At 41.7% G+C, this 23,052-nt stretch overlaps 3 protein-coding genes across 3 annotated transcripts; 2 read left to right on the forward strand and 1 right to left on the reverse strand.

Moving 5' to 3' along the window:
- The first annotated feature begins 2,086 nt into the window (after positions 1-2,086).
- On the forward strand, positions 2,087-14,585 carry chn2 (chimerin 2). The gene is made up of 13 exons (XM_049731292.2): positions 2,087-2,542; positions 5,821-5,859; positions 7,033-7,088; positions 7,167-7,198; positions 7,280-7,393; positions 7,459-7,729; positions 10,737-10,820; positions 11,453-11,537; positions 12,566-12,739; positions 12,797-12,874; positions 13,006-13,143; positions 13,213-13,318; positions 13,853-14,585. The coding sequence occupies exons 1-13, from the start codon at positions 2,494-2,496 to the stop codon at positions 14,022-14,024; spliced, it is 1,398 nt and encodes a 465-aa protein (XP_049587249.1). The 5' UTR covers positions 2,087-2,493; the 3' UTR covers positions 14,025-14,585.
- A 390-nt stretch (positions 14,586-14,975) lies between these two features.
- Positions 14,976-16,321, reverse strand: fkbp14 (FKBP prolyl isomerase 14). The gene is made up of 4 exons (XM_049731356.1): positions 16,128-16,321; positions 15,809-15,960; positions 15,617-15,744; positions 14,976-15,305 (listed from the first exon to the last, which is right to left on the reverse strand). The coding sequence occupies exons 1-4, from the start codon at positions 16,319-16,321 to the stop codon at positions 15,147-15,149; spliced, it is 633 nt and encodes a 210-aa protein (XP_049587313.1). The 3' UTR covers positions 14,976-15,146.
- A 291-nt stretch (positions 16,322-16,612) lies between these two features.
- On the forward strand, positions 16,613-21,365 carry plekha8 (pleckstrin homology domain containing, family A (phosphoinositide binding specific) member 8). The gene is made up of 13 exons (XM_049731273.2): positions 16,613-16,829; positions 17,191-17,307; positions 17,386-17,541; positions 17,635-17,759; positions 18,045-18,203; positions 18,273-18,313; positions 18,377-18,477; positions 18,704-18,980; positions 19,257-19,342; positions 19,822-19,880; positions 19,949-20,150; positions 20,219-20,280; positions 20,342-21,365. Exons 1-13 carry the CDS (start codon positions 16,769-16,771, stop codon positions 20,537-20,539), a joined length of 1,644 nt encoding a protein of 547 aa, XP_049587230.1. The 5' UTR covers positions 16,613-16,768; the 3' UTR covers positions 20,540-21,365.
- The last annotated feature ends 1,687 nt before the right edge of the window (positions 21,366-23,052 follow it).

Genomic DNA, 23,052 nt, shown 5'->3' on the forward strand with positions numbered 1-23,052 from the left:
CAGGTTGAAGCAATTCTGCTTATCAAGTCCCATTCAAGAAAAAAAAAAAAAAAAAATATATATATATATATATATATATATATATATATATATATATATATATATATATATATATATATATATATATATATATATTCAAAGATCAACTGTCGTTATTTTGTTTCAATCTGAATAGATTTAGTATGGTAAAAGGCTTGTCAAAGAAACAATTCATTCGGGTGGAAAGTGTAGGCATTCTTGTGAATCCGTATTTGAACTTTAATGAGAGGTTCCAATGAATTGTGCTAATGTTTCCCCAAACATCGTCTTTGGTTAGCACACGGAGTCCCCGTCCTGTCAAGTTGCTGGTTTCGTAATGCGTCAGCAGGTGTCTTCCTCGTCTCGAAGCTTTGCGTTTGATCGCCTTTACGTCTTCGCGATGATGCGTGTATGACATTTCCAGGCGCTTTGTCGTTTCCAAAGGGCCGATGTCTTTGCTTTGAAGGCCGAGCGTTGGGGGTATATACGACGCCTGAGCGTACCTTGTCTTCCTTGGTTCCCTAATGGGCAGAAGAGTGCTAACCAGAAAGATGGCTTGGCTGATGTGGGCGCTCCTGATGTTCCGTCCGCTCGCTGACGCCGAGAAGATTCTCGTTTGGAAGCGCAGTACAGCTGAGATTCAAGTCAATGGCAAAGTAGGTGAAAATGTCACCCTGGCCACCGGGAAGGCAACGCTGGATGACTACACAAAAATCGTATGGCTGATAATCGGCAACGGACAGATTCTCTCCTACGCCATCAAAGACAAGACGGCTTCAAAACCTAGTGCTTTCCAAACTCTCATTGGTGATCCTAGCTCAAACAATGAGCAGGGTGCAATCATCCATCAAAACCAAGGAGAGAGACAATCACTTACTCAAGGCAACGAGGCCCAAGAGGAAGAGAGCAGCAACGAAAGTCAAAGCAACCAATCTGAGGGTCAGGGAAAGCAAGACGAAGCAACCGAAGAAAAAAAGGAAGTGGAAAGTGACGACAAATCAGCCACAGAAGAAAAAGTGGAAACGAAAGGCAACGCAGACACAAATAATGCAAAATCGGCAAACGCAGATGATGCAAAACAGCCAACAATCGTGAGTCAGGGAAACCAAGCAGTGGAAAGTAACGACGAATCATCCAAAGATAACACAGACGTGGCAAAGGAAGATGACGCAGAAACCGTGACCCAAACAGACACTTGGCAACTCACCGAAGGGGCACTTTACAAAAAAGAGAAGATCCATTTTAACCCTAAGAACGGAGACCTGACTATCGGACCACTCAGCTTGAAGGACGAGGCCAAGTACAAGGTCACCATGACACCCAAAAGTGGAAAGGCTGAGGAAAAGACTTTCGCACTCAAAGTCACTGCCAGCGCGGGTCGCCGTTGCTCGCATCCCCTGCCGCTGATGGTGATTTGCAGCATGAGCCTCATGTGGTTGTTATAAACGACCAGAATCGGCTGAGCTCTTATTCGTCCACATTCTCTTCCTGCTGCATCGGCAAATGACAAGAGGAGGAGGAGGACTTTCCATCGGAACTGCAAGGAGCTGCATTTCAACTTAGTCACCGTGTCACATATTATTTATACTGTCTGTAACCAAGTGAGGTGACTTGTTCTTTTCTGGTTCGCTCAAATGATTGCACCCGTAAATTTGATTTCATATATTTTGCATGTTTTCTGTACCTTTAATGTGTGTGTAATTGCTTGATTTTGCTGGAGAGCAATCCAAATTAAAAGACTTTGTTCGATGCTTGGATTAAAATCTTTATGCGTTTAAGACCTTGCAACATGATCAATTCCGCATTCCACTTATCTGATGGGGCCGGCACTTCTTTGGGAGTTGTTAGCCCCAGTGACGTCATCAGATGCGACGCGAAACTAGGGCCACTAGATGGCGGTATTACCCCTTCGATCTGAGATAGTTATTAATTAGGTCGACCTAAAATGACATTTCAATTGGACTCGATATGAATACTTAGTCCAATTGGGTCGTAAAGTAATTTTGTTTTTCTAATTTGATGGTGGTGGCTCTTTTTTCCTCTCTCCTGTGCAGCAAGTGCAACTTTCACTTTAAGAAGGCGCGTCTGAGCTTCTGCGGCGGCCAAGTGTGTTTATACGCTGCGAGCCTCCTGGAACGGAGGCACATGGAGGCAGCAGGCTGCCTGCTGCCGTACGTTTGCATCGGCAACCTGTAGACATGTGAGCCACGTTCGCTGGACCTTCTCGTAGTGGAGGAGGCGGTACGTCTCTCCCCTTAAGAAGAAGGGGGGGAAAAAAGCCTAGATTTGTTCGTTTCTTGCGCCACTCATCGGCGACCGTGCGCGCTCCGAGGATTTCATCGGCTGGCTCATTCATAGAAAAAGAAGACTCCGTCCGGTCCAGGCCGAGCGTCATGGAAGCACCGCCGGGTATGAGGTTGCTGCTGCCGGGAGCGCACCTTGGCTGAGCGGCAGTGAAGGAGAGGAGGGGACGAGATGGCAGCGTCGAGTAATTCAAGCCTCTCTGGTTCGTCCGTGTCATCTGGTAAGAGTTGAAATGCACCCTCTTAGATTTATACATAGAGTATGGTAGCACATGAAATTCTTATTTGTGCATACATGCATGTTCATGCTGAATTGGGACCAATCACATTCATACTTTCCCACTTGGTGGTGGGCTGCAAGCAATGCTCATGTTTGGCAAGTGCACTTCACTTTCCATGCTTGGAAGTTCTCTGGGGTTGTGAAAACCCAAATCTGCCACACAATACAGTAACATACTGCCTCTTGTATAATGAAACCTGTCCTGACCTGAAACAAAAACCAAAAGGCAATTTGGAATGTTCCATCAAGTGCTTAGATCTAAATCTAATTTTTAAGTATTAGTATTAGAAATACCAAAATTTTGCTACCACGGTTTGGAGGTTGGAACGGAATAATTGCATTTCCATTCATTTCAATAGGAAACCTTACCTCAGTTTACAAACGCTTCTGCAGCCGATGAAATGTATGGACCGAGGTTCCATTGTATATTGAAATCAGCATTTTGGCCTGCGCCAGAGTCACGTTTTCCTGATGCGGTGCCCAGTAGGTGGGACAATCCGTCATTGCCTGTTGACATAATTTGAGTTATAACATGTTTTAGGCAGTATTATTTATGCGTGGGCCTCAGAAAGCAGCCACTTTGATACACTTTTTACTTTTTGGACTCCTGCCTTGCTTGCTTTAGAAGGAAACACTTTTCATTTCGAGGGCTGTCATTACCACTCGGCGTAATTATCAGAGGTTACTAGCTGCGTTGCCGCCAGCGATGGAGTGGTTGTCACAAGGGTATGATTATTTTCAAGTCGAGCTTTTTGGCAGGCAGACTCAACATTTGAATAATCTCCACCACGCGGCAAAATGAATCCTGGCTGGTGCTGTTTGCTGACCCAAATCAGGCCGTCTGTTCTGGCTGCAAAAGAAATGCGTGTTTGGCTCACTCCGTCTCGCCAGCTCGTTGTGAGTACGGTTGAATAAAACGCGACACCTTGTCTCGGGATAAAAAAATTGATTCTTAGGTGAGCTGTTTATTTCAAACTGCAAAATCCCAAATGTTGGCATAGATACAAACAGGAGCATGCACACGACAATGCTCCATTTCCCCACATGGCTCTCAAGAGAGAAATTATGTGATGGAGTAAAGAGAAAGAAAAAATACCGTGAGCTTCAGGATGTGAATAACAACATCGTTTGAAGAGATGGAATGAAATGTTCTGCTCAACACCCCGCAGCACATGCTTCTGCTAAATACTGGTGGTCACCTCAAAAGTCTTTCCACTACTCACATTTTTCCTCTTTTCCATTGAGGATCGTGTGAAACTGAATTTGTACATTACCGGGATTTTACAGTTGGCACCGAGGCTATCGAAGGTGTAATTTTTTTTTTTGGACTTGGGTCATCATACAACAGATGGTCTCCCTACTGCTGAGATACACACACACAATAGCTTGGTTCTTCTACAAAGCTCCTCTACAGCTTGGTAACAGTCACATGATTTTAGCAGCTTATAATGTGACGTGAGTTTTGCAAGAACACGGCGTCCATGGAGGAAATGATAACGTTGAACCTTGCAGGATGACTGGATGCATTCCTCAGCTGCGTAGCTAATAACAAACATTCTGACCTTTTTGTACTATTTGTTTGTTTTTTTTAAATCACATTCCTGGCATTGTAGCAATAAATTATAAAAGTGATGTCAAGTCTACTGACTGAAAGATTAATATAGATATATTCACAATATTCCTCAATTCTATTCATAATTTTGGATGTATCTGGAGCTAGAAAGCAAAGCGTGGAGAGTCTCTGTCACCACAGTTGCTCAATGGGCCAATGAATCATTGCTAAATCGCTAACAGCCTGGAAAATATTTACTTTGTGGCAGTGTTTTTTTTTCTTTCTGACACTATCTGTGTATTAGTCATGTCTGAAAAATCGGGAAAATTTAGATTTTGAAACTCACATATTTTTCACATTTTTAGAGATTTTTTTTATTTTTATAGTTGCACTTTACTGAGTCTATATTATACACCCACAGGTCCCAAAAATGCAGGCATGTTATCTTCATTCATCAAATATGCTCTTTGCCACTTGAGTAAACATGATTATTATTTTAATGAGCGCATGTGACTGTAGAAGAACTCGACGGCGATGCGTCTAATTGCTTTTGGGGGGCTGGCCTCCAGCTGTGTCATCCGGCGTTCTCCCCCATCGGCAGGCACTTATAAATACGAAAACCCTTTTGATGTTTTGCCCATATTTGCATCATCATACATGTCGTGAGTCTAGAGGAGCGTCCGTTTGATTCCGTGCTGCCGAAACGAAAGAAACCAGGATGGTAGATTCCAAGAATTACATTCAAAGAAAGTATTTGGCAGACAATCAGATGAAATCAAATTCTTTGAACAAGCTGCAGTGGAATCAATCTTTTTGGTCTGCACAGTGCAATACCTAGCCAACCACACAGGCAACATATCTGCAAACGCAATCTCATGATGATTCATTTCTTTATCGTGGAGATCAGGTTTTGAGAAACCACGAATAGAATAAGGAAATTTGATCTGGCTGGGCTAAAGAAAATTAACCCTCAAATGCACAGACAAATTTTTCATACTTTGGCTTTTATAAAACCTGAACTGGTAATGCTGTTAGACGTCTATTATTTTACTGCTTGATCCACAGTAGTCACATCTAACAAGTGCTTACTAGTTGACACAATTTTAATCCCCCGCAGCGCTCAGGTGTGTTTTTATTTCACCACTTCAGGCCTGAAGGGTGTGGTGGGCAAAGGAATGCATGTTGGTATGATTCATGATGCACTTACTACTCTTAACTGCTCTGTGTTGTTCAGTCAACAAACTTTAATGAAGGCTACTTTAGCGCAATGCTAACAATTAAGGGTCAAATCATCTCTAGACTCAATTTTCAAATTAAATATCATTACAGTGACTTACAATAACATTAAATTGGCTTTCTCGGGATAAAACCCATCTTTGTTTTTGATGAACACTTTGACCTACTACGCTACTGTATTTTAATGTTGATGGAGAAAAATGGTGATATTTGGATAGCTAAATCTTTTTTAGGTGGTATTTGGTAGGAAAAAAAATAGGAACAGGAGTTTATGCCTTTGTAATGTAATTTCCTCATACTAAATGTTCTGGGCTGGTGCCATAGATCCAGTACAAGTTGGAATGTATCCATTGTCCTTGAGGCAAAAAAAACGTTGTTTTACACCGTTGAGAGCGACACAGTGACCTGCTTCACTTTTTATCTTTTTACAGACCCTGAGGATTACCAACCACCAATATGGAAGTCCTACTGTGAGTATAATGATTAACGATAAATTTGCCCTCTGTGTGGGAAGTGTATTCGTCATTTGTAAACCATCCACACGCTTTTCCAATATGTGATGTGAATGAAAAACATTGATTTCAAATGAGGCTTTCTTTCTTCATGCTGAGCAACATGAACTCGAGTGTGAGTAAAATAGGTTACGCTCGCTGGAGAAAACACGATTTTCTCTCTGTGAAGAGGATCTGAATATCGCCCACTTCTCCATCCAGTGTTTTATGCCTTGCGGGAGGAAATGGATCCACTCGTCCATATTTGATGCGACTCCAATCATTTTAAGTGGGGAGCAACACGAGTGCAAATGGAAACTGTGACACATTGTAGCAATTTCCTTTTGTTGCATTTGTTTTCCATATATTAAATGTCTGCATATTTTTCTAATCATTGTGTTTGGTCCCATCAGCACTTATTGTGTCAAAGGGATGGATGACGCCCAGATCTTAAGTCACTTTGACAAAAACATGAAAATACACACAGTGAGGAAGCTTGTTCCCTTCCAGCAGAATCTTCTGTGACAAAAAGTGGGCTCGGCTTCACACGGGCTGCAGCTGAGGAACTATGGGCTGCATTGATGGACCATTGGCGGAGCTAGGATTTTGTCCCGGGGGGGCCAAGGGGGTCTAAAAACCCCTCCAAAATATATTTCTTTTATAAACCCCAAATATTCTTCAGAAAATGCTAATAAATATTCATAATATGTTCCGTCTTGGCCACGAGGGGAAATGTGGAAAAATATTACCAGAAAATCATAAAATACCCAAAGTCAATTAGCTAACCTGGCACCTGGGGGATCCAAGTATATTTCACCGGGGAGGCAGTGCCCCTCACTGGCCCCCCTCCAGCTCCACCAATGTAGTGGAACAACTTAGGTTGCTTTGTGCTAAAAGTTCTCAAGTAAATATTTACTGAGGATTTCAGTGTTTTGTTTTTTTTCCTCCCTCTTTTCAAGCTTTCACCCTTTCACAATGTCCGGGCCACACTTGCTGCCGCCTAGCAGCTTCTAATTTAGTATACCTCTTCTTAAATGTACATCGGCGACATTTTTTTTTTGGGTCCAATCTACTATTTTGAAGTAATTACAACTTGCACTGAATTGCACACGCACAGGCCTTAATTAAAGTCCACATATGTTTCTCTAACAGTGTACCAATTACAGCAGGAGGCCCCAAGACCGAAAAGGATCGTATGTCCCAAAGAGGTGAGTGAGTATATAGGAGCGGGAGAAATATTTGTATACTCACGTTTTTTTGGTTGACTGTCTTTTTTTGTTTTACAGATGGAAAGCAGGCCAAAATATTACGGCAGAGAGTGAGTGTAAATCTAATTACTGTACTAAAAATGTTTAACTTTTTTTTTTTAATTTAAATCCAATGTTATAATTGATTCCAGGTTCCATGGCATGATCTCTCGAGAGTATGCAGATGAACTTCTCAGGCCTGCTGATGGTTCCTACTTGATCAGGGAAAGCCAAAGACAGCCCGGGACGCACACTTTGGCCTTAAGGTATCAAAGCTAAAGCTAATTCATCCAGCTCGCTTGTCTCACCTCGACTCAAACCATCCGTCTAGATTCGGTCCGCAGACGCTCAACTACAGGCTGTTCTACGATGGGAAACACTTTGTCGCCGAGAAGAGGTTCGAGTCCGTGCACGACCTGGTCACGGACGCCCTCATCACACTCTACATCGAGACTAAGGCGGCGGAGTATATCGCTAAAATGACTGCAAATCCCATTTATGAGCATCTTGGGTATACCTCGCTGCTAAAGGACAAGATGGTGCACAGGCTGAGCCGTGGACACACACAATCCCGCAAGGTTACCTTTGTCAGGGATGAACAGGTGAGTGCCAATTTTCTAAACGTTAGCATGTTATGTCAAGTCACACACTCAATTCCTTGCGTGTGTGTACATATATCGGTGATCTGGACGTTTTAACCGATCCGGAGTGATACTGTGATTTTAATCAACTTTCGCCCTACATTTTTACAGTGGCACAAAAGTGATTTTAGAGGACGAGTTGTCCTGGGAGTTAAGTGCACATTATCAGATAGCTGCCTGCGGGTGTGTGTTGCCATGCTTCATTGCTTTCTCTGAAAGGTAGTGATGACCGAGTGGATGGGGGCCCTTTGCTCCCTGTGGCATGTGTATGAACCACGCTGAAACAAAAAGCGCATTGTTTTCCACGGGTAGTTTCGTAATGGTCTGTGAATGTCTTCTAAGAGCGCTCCTTTTCCCTGGAAGAGATTTAGCAATCCGTCCACTAGGGGGCAATCTTTATGCGTGTGCTCTATAATGTTTAATTCACACCACGTGATTACTTCTAACAAATTAATGACATTTAAAGAATATTATTCAATATATTTTGGCGACACGTGACAACTCTGAGCGTGAGCATCAGCTGTGCTATCGGCATCAGTCATCGCTTTGCTTTTCCGTAACCTGACACCCAAGACATTAATACAGCTAATGGGCATCGATCAACATGTCATCAATTGATTTAAAATGCCTCGGTGTGTTCATTTTTAGGATACCCGACCAACAATCGTCAATGGTCGTTTGAGTCAAAGCAGTATTTGATGTCCTGAAAGTCGTCTTGTGTTCAAATATCTCTGCAGGTCTTTTTGATTTTTTTTTTTTTCATACTGCATACAATGATCTGAGCTGTCAGCAGATGTTTGCACCTTTTTTTTTTTGCTTGATTAGATTTATCCAAAAAGCACAGCTCACCTCTGATGGCTTAAATGTGGAAAAGTCTTTTTGACCTTCGTGTTTACCATTCGCACAGCCGCGCCCTGAGGCTTCACTTACACAGTGGCTTCACTGTATGGCACGTATTTACCCTTCTAATGCGTGGCTGTGGGCTCACGGTGCAACCAAAATGCTTCCCGGGGGCCGAAAAAGGGAACTCGGCCTGTAGGTTTATCTCCTCAGTTAAATTCCTTTTGCATGCTGAATGTGGTCAGACGTCTACCACATTCCTCCTGATCCTTACCACTCTGACTGGCTGAGGTGCCGGTCAGGCTGGTCTGGTTACTTCCCCTGGAATGATCCTCACAGTAATGTCTCTGTTGTTTGTACAGATAATAACCTGCTCTGTCAGTAAATACCCCCTGGTTTGGAAAAAAAATCTCTATTTCGACTAACTTTGGACTCCACTTTGTGCCCTCACAAAGACTCGGAATAAAAGGAGTCAAGCCAGTCCAAAAGAAAGCTGAGCTTGTTGTGTGTGACCACCTTTTGTCCTTTTCTTCCATGTCTTTTCTTTGGCCAGACAAGAGGCCATCTGCCCGTAGACAAAGCTCATTCGTGCCCCCGCCCCTCCCTTCTTGAGGCTAAAATATCCAGTGATATATTTCTCATCTGTCCCTTCTGACTTGTATGCTAAATTTTATCCTCTGGTATGTGACAGCTGCCATGTCAGTCTTTGCAGTGATGCTTAAGGACAAAAAGGAAAAAAAACTCAAAGTCTATCTGGAGTTTGAACAAAATTGTCTAGAAAAAAAATTGGCATCACGTGACACATCACGTGAGATTTTGTGTGATTCCAAAAGATTAGCTACCACAAGTGTGTTTTGTTTTTGTTTTCATAAACTATTTGTTTTGAAATTAAATTTCAAATTAAATTAATAAATATTTATATAATAAATATAAATAATAATACATTAAATTGAATCTTAAAATTAAAATATTTTAAAAGTCAAACAATGATAATCGCAATTGTGTTTGACTCAACAGGTTCTCCTGTGTTAAAGAATTCAACTATTCACGTTTTTATTTTTTTCTTTGTTTTGTGTAAATTGTGTGGTTTTTGTTCTCTTGTGTTGACTAGTTGTGGAATGATAATAAGGGCAGTTGACAGGCTTCGTGTACTTGCTTACGTGCACAAATTCAACTCGACCTTAGCAACAGCCCCCCGCTGCTAAACCACCGTATGGCAAAATGAGCTTCCTTTGCTCTTTTACATGGATTTGAGCACTCTCGGATTATTTCCTATATCTGGATTATGGTAGTAATCCCCCCCCTCTCCCCGGATTCTGTCTCTTCTTGTGACTGATGGAAATTGTTCTCTACTGTTTCCGGAAGACTCCACGCGGGTGTTAGGGTGGGGAATTCCACCAGCTATCTAACAAAGCTAGAGGTCATGATCTCTTCAGAAGCTCCTCATCTGTCCCGGCCCAATAATCTCGGGTTCTGTTTTGTGACACATTTAGGAAGCCCGAGTGCTTGGCTCTCTGCGTGCTGCTGGCATTTTTGAATCTGCAGCTAAGTGGAGTGGAGTGTGTCCGGAAGGCAGTAGGCTAATGTGAGAGTGCTCTGTGATATAAAGAGGGCGTCTGCACTATTGATCCTGCTTTACAGAGCTGTTGAGCTGTGTGAAACAGTCCTGACAGCAAACCACCCCTCCCCTCCCCTCCCTCAGCCCCTCCCCATCATAGAGCCTGTTCTCTCTCTCTCTCTCTAGCTCTTTTCTGGGCGTGTGAAAGAGGGCCATTGTGCGAGGCACACTCCAACCCTCAGGCCACCCAACTGCCCATCTTGTTCCTCGTCTCCCCTCCCAGTTGAAGCCAGAAGTGGAGCCATCAGTTACCCTCTAAACTTAGAGGGGAGCGGATTAGCCGTCACCCTTTTGCATCTTCCTCCGGAGGAGATGGAGGGTCCGTGGGAACAGTCCAGTACGGAGGCCGAAAATAACCGAGGAGGTTTAGCGGGGGAGCTGACTAACCATAAAGCTAAAAGACAAGAGCGAAAGCGACAGGAATTGTTAGCGTTTGCGCTGGGAGTCAAACTTGGGAGCAAAGGGACACTTTTGTGGAAGCCTCTAAAACTCTTGGCCTCCTGTCCACAGATTTCGTCTTCTCTGGTGAGACAGAGCGCTTTGAAAGACACTACAGAGAAGCAGTGCTCCTATGAGAAGATCCATAACTTCAAGGTGAGCTGTTTTTATTTTTGGTGTGCACATTTTGAATGGAAATAGAGATATTATATCGTTTTACATTAGCAGCTAAAGTGTTGTTTTGATGGGAGCACACACAGCTGATCTCCATGCGTAAATAATGAACCCCCCCATTAACAGCGGGATGCATTGATTATTGATTTTAAACTCTGTGTTACTCTATTGACTCCAAATAAAGTAATGGTTCATTTTATGTCCTGTAAGCACTATAGACAGTTTTGAATTAATTTTTGAGAATATCTATTAAGTTTCAAAAGTTCTAATTGGTCATTTGGCTTGGAAAAGAGAACAAAAACAAATCCCTCAGCATCTGCTATATGTTCATTTCAGTCTTTCCATATTTGGAAGGTGTGTGTTTTGACTACACACAGGTGTCATCCTTGCAATGTTTTGGGATGCACAAACATGACTTGCAGATTTGCAGGTATTTGATTGCCTAGCAGCAGATGCTAGACACATAATCGGAAATCCTTTAATCTGCCAGCCCACTGAGGGTCCCCATCACAAAATAAGCTCTGTGTTGCCAATCAAAAGGATTCTTCTCCAACTTGGACATGGAGGTGCAATGCTCATCTGCGGGTTTGTAATCGTGGGTTGTCCACTTGCAGGTACACACCTTTCGAGGCCCACACTGGTGCGAGTACTGCGCCAACTTCATGTGGGGTCTGATTGCCCAAGGTGTCCGCTGCTCAGGTAACTCCATAGCGGAGCATTCACTCACTAGACAAAGAATTTCTTGTCGGTCACAAGGCATCCGCGAAACCTAACTCCGGGTTAAGTTGTGAATCGCAAATTCTTTTCAACCCATATATAATTGAATACATTTTTTATTATTTTATAAATAATATTTATTTCTTATTTTATTATTATTTGTTGTTTTTTTTCAATTTTTTCGGTTATTTTTTTGTGCGTGTGCTAATATTCACTCATTTTGAATCTGTCTTCCCAAAAAGCTCTGATGGGAGCATGTTTACCTCTGAGTTACATCATCCTTCCTTTTAGAAACACTCTGAACAAATACTGGGGCCCCATTTTGATGCCCGATGCAATTCCACCGCGTGGGTGGAGTTTTCATTTCTGGGTGTATTATTGGCTTCACGCGAGCAGACAGAAACAGGCGGCGTTTGCGCCGTTGTGGGAGTGATCACAGCAGACTAGCTTCCCGTCCAATGAAAACATCTCTTATTCCCTTTAAATTCAATTAAAAATATAAATGACTTATGTTTGTGTGAAAGGTTATAGACGGGTCAAATGTAACTAAATATAAACCATCACAAGATTTCATTTTTAGAGCACAGACACAAATCAAGACCTGGCAGCCTTTCCCCAAAAACACAGTGTTTGTTGTTAACGCATTTTCCACGCTGCTAAGCCGGAGGCTTAGCCTGCACCATGAGAACTCGTGCTTTTGAAAGCAGAAGGAACATCTTTACCCTCTCTCACTCCATTTCTAACTCGGATGCATCACTACAAGGACACCAGCCACCATTTCAATCCCAAATCTGTCGTCGGACATCTTTGACACACTTTGCTCGTAACTCTAACGACTTCCTGTTGTCGTTATCTCATATTTGCGCAGTGAAGCAAGCGAGAGCGGGCGTGCCGTGTGATAGTACTCGTCACTTTCACTTGGTCTTAAGCCTCACACCACTGTGTTTGGGTTATCACGGCTGCCGAGGCTGATGGCCCTTTCGTTATCTCCTCCCCCCCCCCCCTTGTAGATTGCGGGCTGAATGTACACAAACAGTGCTCCAAACTGGTTCCAAGCGACTGCCAACCGGATCTGCGGCGGATAAAGAAAGTGTTCAGCTGTGATCTCACCACGCTGGTCAAGGCCCACAACACCCCGAGGCCAATGGTGGTGGATCTCTGCATCCGAGAGATTGAGCTCCGAGGTAAGATGGCGGAGGCGGTATTCCCGTGTGCACACCTTGACGACGTTTGTGTTGCAGGTATGAAATCGGAAGGTCTCTACAGAGTGTCCGGCTTTTCAGAGCACATCGAGGATGTTAGACTCGCCTTTGACCGAGGTTTGTCATCTTCACACCATCTTGAAAAGCTGATTGAATAATATGAGTGAAAAAAAAATGTTTGTCTTGAAATTTGGTGAGAATATTTTACAGTGGAAAACTACAAATATTGTTTGTATTCTCGTCAACAGAAGGTGAAAAGGCTGACATCAGTGCCAGTGCCTATGCAGACATCAACATCATTGCTGGCGCTCTGAAGCTTTACTTGCGAGACCTCCCCATCCCTGTCATTACGTTTGACTTGTACCCCAAATTTATTCAAGCTGCAAGTAAGGACTCCTCGTTTCATCGCTTAGATTTTTTTAACATGTTAATCATTTCAATCATTATTTCTGCAGAAATTCCAAATGCTGAATGCAGACTAGAGGCCATCCACGAGGGTTTGCTGCAGCTTCCCCCGGCTCACTATGAGACTTTACGCTACCTGATGGCTCACCTTAAAAGGTGAGGCACAAAAAGATATTGCAGACAAACACAATGCAAAAAAGTAAGCGCCAAACACTCAAATATCACCATAAATAAAATATTTTCTTTTTTTTGTAAAAATTTACTTTAAATCAAAATAATGATTTTTTTAAATCAATTTTATATATTTAAAACAAAAATTCTTATAAATCCCAATTTCCTAATAGAACTATTGTAAAACTACATATCCGTTTAAAAAGCCTGACAGGGTATTTGTGGTATTACTGCCACCTAGTGGCGTTCGTAGGTATTGCTGGAACTAATGTCATCTACAGCCCTGTTTTCCAACATATTTTTAAGCCAAGCCACATATTTGACTTTCGAAAACCCCTAAAACACGTCACCAGACAAAAACGTCAATAAAAAGTATTTCTACTGAACTAATGATGTGTGCTGGTAACATAAGAGCACTTTATTAGTTCTGCCTGTCACAATAGATTGCTGCCATAGAATAACAGAATTAAGAATTGCTCCACCAGATCTTTTCCAAAGCTTGTCTTTGTCACAATCCAGGGTAACAACCTTCGAAAAAGACAATCTCATGACTTCTGAGAACTTGGGCATCGTCTTTGGTCCGACTCTGATGCAGCCCCCAGAACAGAACGCCTTGACCACACTGAACGACATGAGGCAGCAAAAGCTTGTGGTGCAACTCATGATCGAGAACGAAGATGTCTTATTCTAGCTGTCGGGACCAGGGATGCTTATTTATTCTGACTACCAGAGGAAATCCAAGCCAGCTTTGAGGAGAGTCAATCACGATGCTCTTGAGGAGCCTCCTTTCACGCATGACTCTTGTTGGTGTTGACATTGTCTCGTTTCTGTCACGGAGCTCCCAGACCGTCAGGTATGAGATGTTTACAAGCCACAGCGCTGTTCCCTGTTCCCTTTTTATTTGAAGAGTGCCCCGCTACCCTCCTGTGTGCAGTCTGTGAACGTGTGAATTACGAGTGAACTTTCCCACGCGTGCAATTCCTGGATCAGTTGTGGGAATGTCATCCAAGTTTTTACGGAAACAACACAACCCCCATGGTAGGTGAAGAAGATGAGACAATTGGTCAATTCATGAAGCACTTTTTTTCCAACGTGTGTACAGATTTGTTTTGTAAAGATGTTTATTTTTGTCTTTTTACTCTGAATCCCATTGTTTTGTCACAGTAATATATATACGGTTGGGAATGATGCATGTTTAGTTGGTGTCTGGATACAAAACAGTTGCGAAAATAAAAAAGCTGCGTTCAAAGTCCCTCAGCAAATATTGTAGGTGAGCTCGATTGGGAATTTTAACATCGCCCAGAATGACTATCATAAATTGCTCGGCGTGACTGCACATTTAATGAACTCACTACATTTGGGTGCCTTAGTTTTCCATTAAGATTTTTTGACTGTGCTCGTTTGACGAGTCCACTGCCAAGTGTAATTTAAGAGAGTGAATGCCTTAAAACTTTTACTACAAATTAATAATAGTTCACGCTTCGTGGAATGAATCTGGATGTGATTATATAGGGCTTTTAAACATTAGAGGAACTAATGGGGAGAAATTAGCAAGCGCCAGCCCAATGCAATAAAAGATTGTCAGGTACAATTCTGCTCTCTAGCGACCAAACAAAGAATAACATCAAGGTTGACCGCGAAGTCAAAATACTAAGTAAATATTTTATTTATTCCCTGAAAAAAACCCTAACTTTCAGTTTAAATATATTTGCGATGATATTTTCAGTGCAGTTGACTGTGCACAAGAATATAATTCACATAATGAGGTAAACAACCCAAGCCAGTCCATTAAAAAACTGATGAAATGTGTCCTTCACAATTCATCATGTTGATAAGTGAATTCTCTTGCTGAGATGAACCCGTCTTTATCCTCATCCTCGTATTTGAAGATATCATCCACCATCGCCTCGTTCTGTGTGTCATTTGGCGTGTGGCCATGTTTCTTAAATTCATTCTCCAGGTACTGCTTTACCTGTGAAGCACACAGTGACAATTACTGCCGCAAGAGGGCGCACTCACAGGTAAAATCACTGCATCACCGTACCTTGACAAAAGATTTGTGCATAGTAAATAAAGGTAAATGTCAGACTATGGTAAATAATAGCAAAAAAAATCAAAATATGTTAATAGAGTTTTCCAGAAAAAATAAGTGCAATATAAGAGTACAGATGGTTGTTGTTTTTTTTCATAGGTGAATTTTCACTATACTCTCTTGAGGTGAGAGTTCACAAAATATTTACACTATTATGTATAATAGAAAACAATGTAAGAAAAAAATCACACCTCCTCCCGAGAAAGCTTCCAGTCATCATTGAGATCCATCTCACGGAAGGAATCGTGCGACCTCGGTCCATTGCGGATATCGACGAGTTCAATGTCAAAAATCAGAGTGCTGCTCGGAGGAATCTTGCCTGCAACCAAACAATAATTGATGTACCTCTTTCTTTTCTGTATGCAAATTTTTTTTCAACATACCTCTCCCTTCTTTCCCATAGGCCAGAGATGGCGGAACGGTGAGTTTCCGGCGCTCTCCTGCGCACATTTTCAGCAGACCCTTGTCCCATCCCAAGATGACCTCTCGGTTCCCGAGGGTGAACCACACTGGATTTTTATCACCTTCAAGGCGGCTGCAAATATCCATCAGTTATTTTAGAATACAGTCGCACCATATTTAACGCTCATGTGGAATGATGAATGCATGAAATTGATGACATGGTGGAGCAGTATAAAACAGCATTCGAGTTAGTTCAACAGAAATTGATGCGACAGATTGGACATCAATTCAAGACATTACCTTGAGTGAAACATGGTGCCGTCACTGTCCAAGTATCCTTCGTGATGGACAAGAAGCATATCTCCATATTTTGTCTTGCGCTGACATAGAAGAGGTTGATGGAGAACTTCAATTTTGACTTCAGGGTCGGGTAGTTTGCCTCCAAAGGCTAGCATAACTACCAAGGATAATACCGAGCAATTGGAAAACAACATTGTGTTGAGAAAAAAAGCTATAGTATGACCTCGCGAGGTTTGCAAAATTAAATAAAATTAAAAAAAATAACACTGCAGTCAGTGTTTTAAGTTAACTACGTGGCACCAAACTTCATGAAAGATCGCCACTGTTTAACAATTCGCCCTCCTCAAACTCTTATTGGTATATTCCCCTAAGCACCGCCCTGTATCTAAACGCTATCATCCCATTGGTTCTTTTTTACGTCATTTATTTAAATCCACACCCACCCTACGCAAATCCTCTGACGATAAGGCAGAGTGGCCGCTTTGAGACGTATCCAAGAAAAAGTTTACGTACTTTTCCCAACGTAGACGCCATGTAATGTATGCTGTGTGTTTACTGTACTACGCAAATCTCACTTGGGGGCTGATTCGGTGGTTGCAGTCAGCTGTGCGCCTAATCTTATCATGACAAACAAGTAATGAATGACAAAAAACACCTCAACGATGGAGGGAATACTATATAAATGGACCAATTACATCAGCGGTACGTTATCCTTGCTTGATGTTGATGTTATAGCTGTAATCGCCATGGAAGCTAGCTAGCATGACAACGTCACCGAGTTTGTGATAACATAAAGAAAAGAGGCAGCGGGCAAGCTAACGTATGCTAAACGCGTCACTTTTTTTCCCCATTTGAATTAACAATGATTGGTACAAACTGACCGTAATCGATCATGTCATGATTGTGATCATTCTTCTTCATCGTGTGCAAGACGAATAGATGTGTCACCTGACTCAAACTTTTAAAATACCAGGGTTACATCATGATCTGTAATAATTAGCTTTGCCACAGCCGAAAATTACGTCACTTTTAATGTGAATGTATTTTTTTAAATAATTTCCAGGATGGCAACCTCGATGGTTTGTGCTTGACGGGGGAACTTTGTCCTATTATGATTCTCAAGAGGATGCTTGGAAAGGCTGCAAGGGGAGCATTAAAATCTCTGTTTGTGAAATTCAAGGTTTGTGCATCTAACCATTTTTGAGGCATTTAAAAAATGACAGTCTGCTTTAACCTATCGACGCATCTTGGCTGTTAGTTCATTCGTCTGATTCTACACGGCTTGATCTGACAATACCTGGAGAGCAGTACTTCTACCTGAGAGCCATCAATGCAGCAGAGAGACAAAAATGGCTTGTTGCTCTGGGAACAGCAAAAGCTTGCCTGACAGACAACCGAACAAAAAGAGAGAAGGGTAAATGGGTCATCATAAAATTGAGAAGTTAACCTAGCTTCTTACTGCTGCTTTTATCACCAAGGCGTGATTTATTTTTATATCTCTTTGCAGAACTCCAAGAGAACACAGAAGCACTAAAGACAAAGATGTCCGAGCTCAGGTTGTACTGTGACCTTCTTCTTCAACAAGTGAACAAAATCAAGGATGATGATGGCGAGCTTGGTGGCGCAACAGAAGTAAGCAACGCCGTATGGATATTTAAAAAATTTAAACAAGCCGGTCTCTGTGTGGTATACTACTTTATTGTCTTCTTAATTTAACACATAACAGACACAGTTCCTGTTATAAGAGGGTGTGCACACTTGTGCAACCACTTTATCAACTGTTCATTTTTACTGAGTTGTACATTATTTTTTAAATAATTTTATTATTATTATTTATATATATTATATATTTTTTTTAGCAAGGCTGGTTTGTTGTATCTGCTGTAATTCAATGTATGGTCTCTGTTGTCATTTCAGAGCGGCATCGAAACGGGCGACATGGTGAAGTCGACGTGCAGCACTTTCCTCAAGACCCTCGAGGAATGCATGCAGATTGCAAATCGCACTTTCACGCCAGATGCGTCCAAGCAGACCCCGCCGGCGTCACCTCCCGTCGCCGCCATCAAGCCACAGAAGGTGCGTTTGTTTTGCAGCCTGATATGATCAAACATGGCAAACATGACGCCCATTCACACTTTTTTCCAGATGAAGCCCGTCAATCAGGTGAATCGACGCCTCGGAGAAAAGTAAGTACCGCTAAGCGTCATGTTATGTTAGCGTTCAATGTTTACATTTTAAATAAACCTCAGATGGAGAGAGTCAGAAACAGAGGTGATGTCACATGACACCCGCAGCCTCGACTCCGGCGCGGATGAACCAGACGGACCAGAACGACAACCTTCCCCTCCAAGTACGTCCATGTAGTTTCCTTCATGTGAACAAGCGGCGGGTTCGACTGAAAATGACATAACAGTTGCTCGAGGCTCAGGTCACAACTGATATCAGAGTTTGGTCATGTGACTTTTGCAAGCTGAGCCATGATTGGTCGCGACCTGAGCCCCCTGGGCAACTGTGATGTCGATTTCAGTCAACTATCAAAAATATTTCATTTCCATCTTTCTCATGTACCCACGCAGACATGCACGCCGCCAACGGCGACAGCTCGATCCAAGAGGAGCGAGCCGATCCTCTTCCTCCTGCATCCCATATTACTGCTCAGGGTAAAGACTCAGCAGAAGACCAGAAGGAAAAGGAGACCTGTGAAGGAGACCAAAGCGTGGAAAGCGGCGGCGAGGAGCCTCAGAAGGAAACACTGGCTGACGGAGATGAGGAGGTTGACTGTGAAGAAGAGATTTTCAAGGATTCGACTGAGAATGAGGAAGTGGAGACTTTTTTCACCACAATGAGTCACAGGTATGAACCTATGTGATGCGTTTCTTCAAGTTTCACTTTCACGGGATTCTTCTGAAGAAGCAAGTCATTAGTATGAGTTTAATAGCGTCAAGCGTTTCATTTGACTCGTCTGTTGTCGTCTTTATTTTCTCTCTTTTTCTGACTGTTAGCCAACAAAGTGTGAATCTCTTTCTTTTCCTGTATTATTTTTTTTTCCCCTCTGTTTGCTCAAATAAAGTCGATGACGTGTTTACTATGGTCCTGTCTGAATCTGTTATCCTCCTTTTTGTTTTTTAGATTTAGTGATATAAAGCTGGATGAGGACAATGGCATCCCCACGCAAGAGTTTTTGGACTCATGCTATGCAATAGTGCCTGTATTAGGTAGGCCAGTCGTGTCGTCCTCATCTCTTGGAGAGAAAAAAAAAAAAAGCCGTCGACAAGCCTTGGCTCTTTCTTTTCTTTTCATGCCATCGCTGCTCACTCTGTCCTTCACGAATTCTAAATGCTTTCTGTCTGGCCTTCATACTTTTACAGTTGACTCAAATGCATGCTCAGTTTGAAGAGGCATTCTTGAATATTTAATTATCTTCATGGGATTAAGAAGTTTCCACTTCTTCAATTTTTAAGTCACCTCCTGTGTTGTTTCTCATTTTATTGGACATATAAAAATGATTGCTCATTTATGAATTTTTTATTTATTCTTTATAATTATTTATATTTTTTATTATTTATAATTTTTATAATTTATATATATATTTTTTATATTTTTTTAATGCTGACTTTGTTCCTGAAATATTTTATCTGTCTTGCATGACTGGACAAAGGACAAAAGAAACGATAATTTTTTTGTGCCCTCTCAGACAAACTCGGCCCTACTGTCTTTGCTCCAGTCAAAATGGACTTTGTGGGAAACATCAAGGTCAGTCGACATGAAGCTCCAAACAAATACATGAAAGCGAGTCAATATTTTTCCTTTCCTACTCGTAGAAGATCAATCAGAAGCTAATGTCGGACCCGGACAGCTTCCCTACGCTGCAGTCCATCGTCCTGCACGAGGTTGACGCGCAGGTGGCCCAGGTGCGCAACTCAGCCACCGAGGCTCTGCTCTGGCTCAGGCGGGGCCTCAAGTTCCTCAAGGAGTTCCTGATGCAGGTCAACGCGGGGGAGCAAGACATCCACGGAGCACTCAGTCAGTAGCACCTCAACGAGGCTCATCAATTCAAATAAGTTTGTATTTGAAACCATCCTCTTCTTCAGATCACGCTTACGGCAAGACTCTTCGCCAATATCACGGATGGGTGGTCCGAGGAGTTTTTGCGGTGAGTCACAAATCACAGATAAAAAAATGCTTCAGTTCCTCATTTTTTGTTTTCTTCCTAGTTGGCCCTGCGAGCCGCTCCGTCCTATCAGGGCTTCACGGCCGCCTTGGTGACGACAGAAGGCGACGAGCTGAAGAGCAGCTTCATCAGCGGCATGCACAGAGATCTCGACGTCTACCTGCCCGCCATGGACAGTCTACTGGCCATCCTGGACGCCCTCTATGAGGAGTACAACCTGGAGTCCGACGAGGTGGTCTAAAAGGTGACCCCACGCTCGTTTCCAGACTGAAGTTTCAAGACTGAGTCTGCACTTGAGGAGCTTACGGCATCAACAATGAAGTGTAGGTTTTAGTGTAGTCTTTTAAAAAAAAAAAAAAAAAATCCATACAAACACTACAAGCTTGATTTCTAAGCTTGAAATGAAAAGTTTGAATGTACATGGAAACAAAATCAATGTCAGTGTTTTTATTATAAACTGGGTGATTTTTGCCTAGTTGACTTTTTATTATTCTAACTTGCCAACGCTGCACTGTGTTTGTTTAGTAACGAAAGTCAAATTTTTTTTCTTGACTCTAAGAGGGACCATGGAGGAAGGTTTTAGCACTACAACACTGGAGAACTAAATAAATATTCATGTAGAGCGTGGCTATAAACACTCAACAAGCCAATGCATAATATGCATTTTCTAAGTTTATTTATTTTGTCTTAAGTTATAAACATGTCATTAGTTTCATCTCATCTAAAGAGTTACAGTAACACGCCGCCTTGAATGAAGTGACTCGATAAACCTGCTTCATGTTGCGGAAAAAAATGTGCTGATCTCATCCGTCCATATACGATGTCATGATGATACTACTGTGCTAAATTATTACTTAGAAACCAGTGAAACTTTTTTAAGACCTTGTTACAATTGTTTTTTTTTTTTTGTTTGTTTGTTTTTTATGCCTACAATAATCTTCCACAAACCAAAATATGGTTGTGGATATGTGCAAATGTTAATCACGTAAATTATATACAAGTATTTGATTGCTTTTTTATATCTATAGAAATATTTGATATGTATTCAATAAACATAATTGAGTTGTCTTGTGTCCAAGCTTTGTTAAAACATTTTACCAACATAAATGCAACGTTGTCCATGAGTGCATTTAAGAGTTTCAAATAGCATTAAAAGTTTTTTTTATACATGGCGTGTGGCTCAGCTTGTCTGCTGCATCTCCTGTCCTGAAAGAGAAACTTCACTTCTGATTTAGACGAAGCTGACAATGTGGTAATGCAGTTAGTTACACGCTTATATTCTTTGCCACACTGGCCTGCAGCTGAATCGCAGACCTGCATCAGCATCTCCTGACAGACACTCAACTGATGATCACTTTAAAACCCTAATTTGAAACTAACTTTACTATAAAACCTTATAAGCAGGGGTATCGAACTGCAGTCGTTGGGGGCCACGTCTCAACATCTTTTTTCAAGTTTTCCCCCTCATTAATTAAGTGCACGTGCGTGAAAAGTTTTAGCTCTTTTTACGTTCCGAAGTGGCTAAAAGTTTTCCCGCACGTGCACTTAATTAATGAGGGGGAAAACTTGAAAAAGATGTTGAAACGTGGCCCTGACGACTGGGGCCCTGACGACTGGGGCACGTTTCAACATCTTTTTCCAAGAGTCCCCTCATTAATTAAGTGCACGTGCGTGAAAAGTTTTAGCTCTTTTTACGTTCCGAAGTGGCTAAAAGTTTTCCCGCACGTGCACTTAATTAATGAGGGGACTCTTGAAAAAAGATGTTGAAACGTGGCCCCAGTCGTCAGGGCCCCAGTCGTCAGGGCCACGTTTCAACATCTTTTTCAAGTTTTCCCCCTCATTAATTAAGTGCACGTGCGGGAAAACTTTTAGCCACTTCGGAACGTAAAAAGAGCTAAAACTTTTCACGCACGTGCACTTAATTAATGAGGGGACTCTTGGAAAAAGATGTTGAAACGTGCCCCTCGACGAGTGGAGTTCAACGCCCCTACCCTAAAGCAAACCACTAACCTTATTTCAAAACTCAAATTTAAAGACTAATGTAAATTTGAAACACTAACCATAATTTAAAAAACAAATTTTAAACTCTAATAGTTTATAACGCTACATTAAAACCCTAACACTAATTTAAAACCCTACTTTTGAATTTTCTTGTAATAAAATGAAATAAATTCATATTTGTTTTCTTTCAAAGTGCAAGACAAAAATAAATAAATAAATAAAATGACAAAAAATAAATACAATGATTTTTATTTCTTTCAAAGTGCAAAACAAAAAATAAATAAATAAAATGAGTTTTATTTCTTTCAAAGTGCAAGACAAAAAAAAACAGCTTGATATATTTTGGAAGTTTTACTTTTATTATATTTTCTGAACATCCGTATAAATCATATCAGAGTAACAACACATAACAATTGTTCACTATCCCAGTCAGAGCGCATACTACACTTCATAATAAAGCCTTACATGCTTGTTGTGTTGTGCACATTACATTATGGGACAAAGCTAACAATTAGCCACGGGCAGGGAACATTCAGAGCACAGTGTCGTTTAAACTTAATACATTGTGTCACATGACTACCATACTCTTAAGACGCTTGCTACGCCGATGAAAGTTTACACCTGTAATGATCACATGAGCACGTGCAGACACAACATTGTAACAGTCTTGTTTGTATATTTTACAAGGAGTGAGGAGATGTCTCCTTTGGTAAAGGGGGTAGCTTATGAACAGAGGAAGCTTATGCCGACTAA

The sequence above is a fragment of the Syngnathus scovelli genome, chromosome 9 (assembly GCF_024217435.2).
Source record: "Syngnathus scovelli strain Florida chromosome 9, RoL_Ssco_1.2, whole genome shotgun sequence".
NCBI lineage: Eukaryota > Metazoa > Chordata > Actinopteri > Syngnathiformes > Syngnathidae > Syngnathus > Syngnathus scovelli.